Raw genomic sequence first — 7,062 nt, 5'->3', positions numbered from 1 at the left:
GTCCTGAGGTTGAGAGTAAATTAAATCCCCTTAGCACTGTAGATGGCGGTAGCGCACGTTTTGTGCGAACACCTCAAAAAGAGAAGAAGAAGGAGGGGGCAACTTGAGCACACACTTTTGCATTGNGTGGCCGTGTTTTGATTCCTCTTGATTAAAATTCCATCCTCTTTGATTCCTCTTAACAGTGCAATACAGAGAGAGAGAGAGAGAGAGAGAGAGAGAGAGAGAGAGAGAGAGAGAGAGAGAGAGAGAGAGAGAGAGAGCACAGGTGTGGCAGCTGTCTGAGATTTTATGATTTCAATACTTAATAAATATAAACTTCAATACTACAAGAACAAATTAGCCTTGACACAAACTAACATGAAAATTGCACACACACCAGTCAGACAAAAATAACTGTGCCAATGTATTTATTTTCACTGAATATTTGTAGAGGTTACATTTTTAGCCATCATGTAACTAGCCACGGCCTAACTAGCAATGTGGATGCCCTTCGGTTACAAGAACAGCTGTGTGGCCGGCCGGCCTAGTTGGAGGGTTTCAAGGAGAAGCCATGGAGTTCCACATCATCGGACATCATGATCTGCTTGGTCCTGTGTGTGTTCAGGCGGTTAGGTATAGTCACGTGCGTATTCCCTCCCATCATCACTACGTAGTTGTGCTTAGTGTAGTCCACAGTGACCTATGAAGAAAACAGTATGACACTGGCCCATCAGGCACCACAATCACGAAGGATGACACATGGATTACAAACGAGTTTATATCGCAAATCAGGATACATTACTGATCTACATTCTTTGATGGTTAAAGTGGTACTGTCCCATTTTTGGAAATAAGCTCATATTACACCTCCCCTTGAGTTAAATTATTGAGGTTTACCTTTCTCTCGTACTTTCAACCGCTGAGTATGGCAGTGCAAATTTGACCTCCTTGCTAGCGGTTAACATCGAGTATGAGACCAGCTGGCGGCTAGCTGGTCTCATAGGACTCAATGTTACTGTAACTGCTAATATGAGTTTATTTCCAAAAATGGGAATGTAGATCAGTAATGAGGGTATAATCCTGAAGGTATATGAGTAAATTATGTTTGTACTCTGCATATGTGTAGTTACAGTATAGCAATCTGCTAGCATCTCTCTAGTTTACCTCAAACTCGCTGCCTCGCTTGTAAGGGTTGGCGTGTATGATTTCCTTGCCCCACTTCCCGTCCTCTCTGGTGTTGAACACCACTGTGTTGTTCCAAAAGCGAACATCCATGTAGAATGACAAATCTTTCCGGCTGCTCCCCAGTCCCACTTGAATGCTGAATCACACAAGACACACAGTATGATGATGATGCAGGTCACGCATTAATCATTCATTGTTGTTCAGACACGTTACTGACACATAATTGACACAGTTAGTGCCTCAACAACACTATTTAACACAAGGCATGTCATTAGAGTCATTATTATTGCCAGTAATCTGATCAAAGACACACAGCGCCACTGTAGTGACACAAGACTCATAACTAGTGCAACTATTACGTCAATTTCATTATTATCGGGTCAGGTATTGCAAGTACCCTGTCTGTCTGTCTGTCTGTGTACCCGCCTGCAGTGTTTTGGGTTGCCTGAGGGTGGCGCCACCACACAACATCATGTGCATCTAGCACTGGAAAGCAGGTCAGGTTGCCATCTCTGATTGCACTTGTAATTATTTTTATTATCCTTTGTATCCACATAGCCGCTACTCTATGCTTACTTGTATTATTGTATCCATATAAATAGTTGCACAGAGGGCTTAATAATTGTAGGGTATGACAAGGTTAGAGAGAGGTTTGAGTGATCAATCCCGGACAGTTATAAAGCTTGAGGATTGAGGTGTGTGTGTGTGTGTGTGTGTGTGTGTGTGTGTGTGTGTGTGTGCGCGTGCGTGCACGTGTGACACAGTCTTCTTAGCTGGTGTGGTGTCTTTACCCTTACTGCCTTACAAAGGCAAAGTGCAGTGGCTAGGCTACATATAGTCAAAATTGAGTTTAGACCTCATGTATCCTGTGACAAATCCTTATGGACCAAATGTGTTTCATTTTAGAGGCATTTTATGTTAAAAATACAATAACTTCAACAACCAACCTGATACCAATACTTTGAAGGCCTGAGTTTAAATGTTGGCGTAGTTACTGCACTTTGTCTTTGTAGGTCAGCATACTGTAGACAGCGGGTTCCCAACTTATTCCAAATTTTCACAAATGTCCGGGGCCCTTCTCTGACCCAATAACCAATAAAATTCAAATAAATAGCCAACAGCAACACACACACACACACACACACACACACACACACTATTATTTAGATTTTTAGAAAATGATTTGAAGGTGGTTACTTACTACTTGGCCTTGAAAGATGCGATGTCTAAGACCTATAGGGGTATGTCTGAAATTCTGTGTGACAGAGATGAGGTGTGTGTGCGTGTGTGTGTGTGTGTGAGAGAGAGAGGTGCTGTGAGGTCAGTGTTGCCAGATTTGTCTGACCAAAACCCTCCTAAAAGGTTCTCAAAAACCGCCAAAATGCGCTAAATTCCGCCCTATTTCAACAAATTGCATTGGTTTCTATGGGCACAAAACGGCTTAAAAAAAACGCCAAATGGCCAATTTTTCCCGTTTTAACCCACAGACGGCCATCCCAAGTAGCGCAATTGGGAGGGCAACTGTCCAATCTGGCAACACTGTGTGAGGTAGGGATGGCTACTTACCGTTGGGAATCCTCGGGGATGATGCCAGAGATCTGTAGTTTGTTGCCCGGTTCCATAGGCGTCTCAGTGGTCAAAGTGACAACCTGAACAGAAAGAAAACCCAAAGTCAAAGTGTACATTATTGTCAATCACAACATGTAACACGCATCCGTATGCGCATGCACATAAGAGCAATAATTACACACAAGACATACAGATAGACAGACAGGTAGACAAATAAGGAAATCTGTAAAAGATTATGTAAAAGTTACATTTGCAGATTACATTACATATTTTATGTATAAAATAGTGAAACTCACCATGTTGCTGAATGCTGGTGGTTGGAGCAGGTGGTGTTCTGGAGTGAAGTGATGTGCTCAGCTCAGGAGTGTGTTAGGTCTGGTGAGTGTGTGAGAGGTGTGAGGTGAGTGTATGTGTTATATACTGTGTCAGCTACCATAGAGCCATACCCACAGTTTCTTAGGAAGGTAGTTTTGGCAAACACCCAGTATTCTAACAATGGTCAATTAGACTTAGGACCTACAGTTACCCAACTCGATCTTTTCAAGTACATTCTACCTTTGCTTAGTCATAATAATTAAAATCAGTCACTGATTCTTGAAAGTTTGACAAAAACATGTCCCAGCAATAAAAGTGCTAATTCTGTTCAAAATCAATTTCATGAACAGACACAAATAAATCCATATAATGATCAAGGGGTCTGTTACACAAATGTACAGTTACATATAAATATATATACGTATTTAAGTATCATTTTATTACGTTTCATGGCTATAAACCTGCCCACACACTGTAATACCATAGCCACTTCATGTTTTTTTTTAAACTGTGCATTTCTTATTGTAGACTGTTCTAAAAAAAATCACATCACACACCCAACCAAAGTGGCGAAAAATCCATACACCATAAGTACATTTCACAGTACCGGATCTGCCAGCTTGTTGTCTTTTTAATGCCCCTGTGGCCTTATGAGTTACTTTTCAAAACCAAACAGAGAGTACCGGTGATGCAACAATTTTTTGTATGTGATGATACGGTAGGGTCAAGTAGGGTGATGTGTGCTTTGTTCATCAAAGTCTCGGTTGCAGGTATGCTTTCTGGAGCTTGAATCCATTTGCAGTATAGACAAAAACAGGTACATGTAACCTCTGTGATGGCTACCACCAACAGATCCTGCTGTTCCTCTGCTTGCTTCCACTTGCTTTGCATTTTCATGCTACCAGCTGAGAAGTTTCGGTTTATACAATCTCTGTCTTATCTCTGTCTCTGTCCAATACACTTCCCTTTCACAGGAGAATGTGATCATAACCTGCAGACCAAAGAGGTCATCATTAATGAATGAATGAATGAATGAATGAATGAATTCAGTCAGTCAGTCATTCAATTTAATCTTTCTTTTCAACAGTTTTATACTTTTGTAAACTTTCATAGCTGTCATTGTAAGTCTGTGAGTTTTATTAATTATTTCATTGATTCCATCATCCTTTTTGACTATTTAAATAGTCCGAAAATAGGCTGATATTTGTCCATTTTATATAGGCTTACTTTTGGAAATGACATAGTTCCTTTTTCACATCAAATGAAAGTCCATTAGTAATTCCCCAATTTTCGACATAAAATGTATTCTGACAACTTTCAGTTGATCATATTTGTTCCATAAATGTCGATATTTTTGCTTATTCAACAGAAGCAGCTATGTCTTTTATTTTGACACTTTTAATAATTAACAATGCCTTTATTCCAAAGGACATGGGAGCATCATTGCTGTTGCCCCCCCAACCCCACGCTCTTCCCCATGCTGTGAAATGCCAAATTGTACACGTGTACAGTATGCCTTGTGAAGACTTCTTAGGAAAATGACCATATCTCTCAGCATGAGTCAAGGCCAGTTCTAGTTTGGCATTCCAAACTCATAACCTTATAGTCACACACACAACCCATAACTGAAGGACACGTATGTCCCCGGTTCTCTGAAGGAATGGAGAGAGTGTCCTCCCCTATGGGTAGTCTCATCCTTTGTAGTTCCATCACGTCAACATTTACCATTCTTGCCGAAGGCAAAAAGGCTGGCCTTTTCCCGCCGTCCGTGGTTTCCCCACGCCCTGCCCAGCTTGCGTTCCTACTGGCGCTCTCTACAGTGCTTGACTCAATGATCCAGTGACCATCCACCTCGGCATTCTGGATGCTTCTCCCGGTAGCATGTCATTTTTCCGACGCCTCTTTGGTCCGACGCGTCAATATTCCGAAAATTTCCCATTGATCCTACAGCCCACTAACTCGAAATAATTAAATTAAACCCTTTGCTCCGACCGCTCAATGTTCCGACCAATGGCTGTTTGGGGTTGGTCATTATCCCAGGTCGTATGTCCTGCTTTTCCCGGTGCCAATTAGACTTCAGCTGCATGCGCTGCGACGAGCACTGAGTCGGACTAGCTGTGCCCTTACTAAAACCACCCCTAAACATAACCTGTTAGTAGGCCTAGGCTATTGCAATGTTTCTGAGTTTTAAATTTGTGCCTTGACCAAAACTTTCCCTAAACCTAACCTGTCACAGACAGCTGCATTAGCACTGTGCAGGCTGTCAGAAATGACAGTGATCTAAAGCAGCTTTTGGTCGAAACATTGGATTGTCGGCAGTGTTGCCAGATTTTCTATGACAAATAAGCGACTGACGCCCTAAAAACAAGCCCAAAAGAAGAAGCGACCGAAGGGGTGGGTTGTCAGTCGCGTGCCTGGTCAGGGAAGACCTTGCTCTTAGTGGGGGTCTGCGTGGCAGCGAAAATCCCCACAAGTGACCACAGAAAGTGGGAGTTAACAATTTTGTAGTAGGGTCACCTGTAAGGATGAGTGAGAAAAAAACGAGTTGCCATTGAGAAACACATCCAAACACATTCAAATCACCGGCAGAGCAGGAGAAAACAGCAAGCCCAACCCTGAAAAGAACAAGCCCAAAAAAACCGCAACCCGCAACTTAACAAAATTAAAAGCGACTGCTCAAAAAAAGAAGCCCAAGGTCGCTTATAATAAGCGGACTTGGCAACACTGATTGTCGGAACAAAGGGTTTCATTTTATTGGTAAAAAGTTATCGGAGACTAAGTGCTGTAGGATCAATGGGAAATGTTCGGAACATTGACGCATCGGACCCCGTTTGTCCCTGGACCCCCGGCTGCCTTGCTGGGAACCTGCCCCCTACGATGGCGGCGGCATTATGAGGGGCAGTCTTAAGCTGGGCTTACACTGTGCAACTTTTCTCACGATTTTGCCCCGATTTGGCACTCGCACGACTTTTTTCGCACGAGATTCGGGCCGATTTCTTGCTCAATTGCAGGTCAATCATGAGTCTCGCATCGTGCATTGTACATGGGGTAACGACAAGCGATTTCACCTCCAGTGTTGCCAGATTGGGCGGGTGCCCGCCCAATTGGGCTACTTGAGATGAGCGTCGGCGGGCAAAAATGGGAAAAATTGGCCATTTGGCGGTTTTTTAAACCGTTTTGGGCCCATAGAAGTCAATGTAATTTGTTGAATTTGGGCGGAATTTAGCGCATTTTGGCGGTTTTTGAGAACCTTTTAGGCGGGATTTGGTCAGACACATCTGGCAACACTGTTCACCTCACGATCGTGCAATCGCAGGGTCGGAAGAAAATCAAAACTGTTTGAAATCCTGGTCATGCCTCGTGCGTAAATTGCACAATTAAAGCAGTGCTACGACCCGATTTGACACTTCACGTGCACAAATTAATAGGGCCGTGCAATTCGCTGTTGAGTGTGACCTCATCTCCACCTCAGGTGCGCATGTTCCCTCCTCTGCAGACCGGGGAAACATGCCTGTCGTGTTGCACAGTGGAAGCATTTGGCTCACATCTGACTGTCGGCTCTTATAGTGTGAGGACGTCAGTCGTGAGATGTGAACTTTTAAATAGTGAAATTCCATCGTGCAGTGTGAGCAGGAGCTGAATACCCACGAGTGAAAATATTGCACAGTGTATGCCCGGCTTTACTCACCCGAAGTTGGTGCTAGCATGCACCGAACGTGTGGCTGGGCTGTGGACAGCTGAGGAGAGGAATCGGGAATGCCGAGGTGGATAAACACTGGATCATTGAATCAACCCAGTGTTGCCAAATTAGCGACTTTTTGGTGCATCTGGCAACTTTTTTAAATGCACATTTTCAGTGACAAAATATTGTTTTTCAACATAATTGTGACTCTGCGCCGCCGTCAGAAGGGTTGCCTACGGTAAGCAGGGCTGCAGATTAGCTCTGATCTCCAAAAAGTAGCTAGCACCAGCCGTAGTGCAGGTAAGCGCACGATGAAGAGGATATAACCC

General features: G+C 43.3%; 1 protein-coding gene across 2 annotated transcripts; it reads right to left on the bottom strand.

Moving 5' to 3' along the window:
• Positions 1 to 404: 404 nt before the first annotated feature.
• On the bottom strand, positions 405 to 6,793 carry LOC134468397 (galectin-7-like). 2 transcript variants are annotated; one of them, XM_063222321.1, is made up of 5 exons: positions 6,740 to 6,793; positions 3,033 to 3,111; positions 2,734 to 2,816; positions 1,147 to 1,303; positions 405 to 682 (listed from the first exon to the last, which is right to left on the bottom strand). In XM_063222321.1, exons 2-5 carry the CDS (start codon positions 3,033 to 3,035, stop codon positions 527 to 529), a joined length of 399 nt encoding a protein of 132 aa, XP_063078391.1. In that variant the 5' UTR covers positions 3,036 to 3,111; positions 6,740 to 6,793; the 3' UTR covers positions 405 to 526. The 2 variants fall into 2 exon arrangements, with proteins under 2 accessions (XP_063078391.1, XP_063078390.1); XM_063222320.1 differs by lacking the exon at positions 6,740 to 6,793 and adding an exon at positions 4,777 to 4,900.
• Between the last annotated feature and the right edge of the window lie 269 nt (positions 6,794 to 7,062).

This window comes from Engraulis encrasicolus, chromosome 18 (genome assembly GCF_034702125.1).
Source record: "Engraulis encrasicolus isolate BLACKSEA-1 chromosome 18, IST_EnEncr_1.0, whole genome shotgun sequence".
In the NCBI taxonomy this organism is placed as follows: Eukaryota; Metazoa; Chordata; class Actinopteri; order Clupeiformes; family Engraulidae; genus Engraulis; species Engraulis encrasicolus.
The sequence above is the reverse complement of the archived record's forward strand: the minus strand, read 5'-3'. Positions and strand labels throughout refer to the sequence as shown.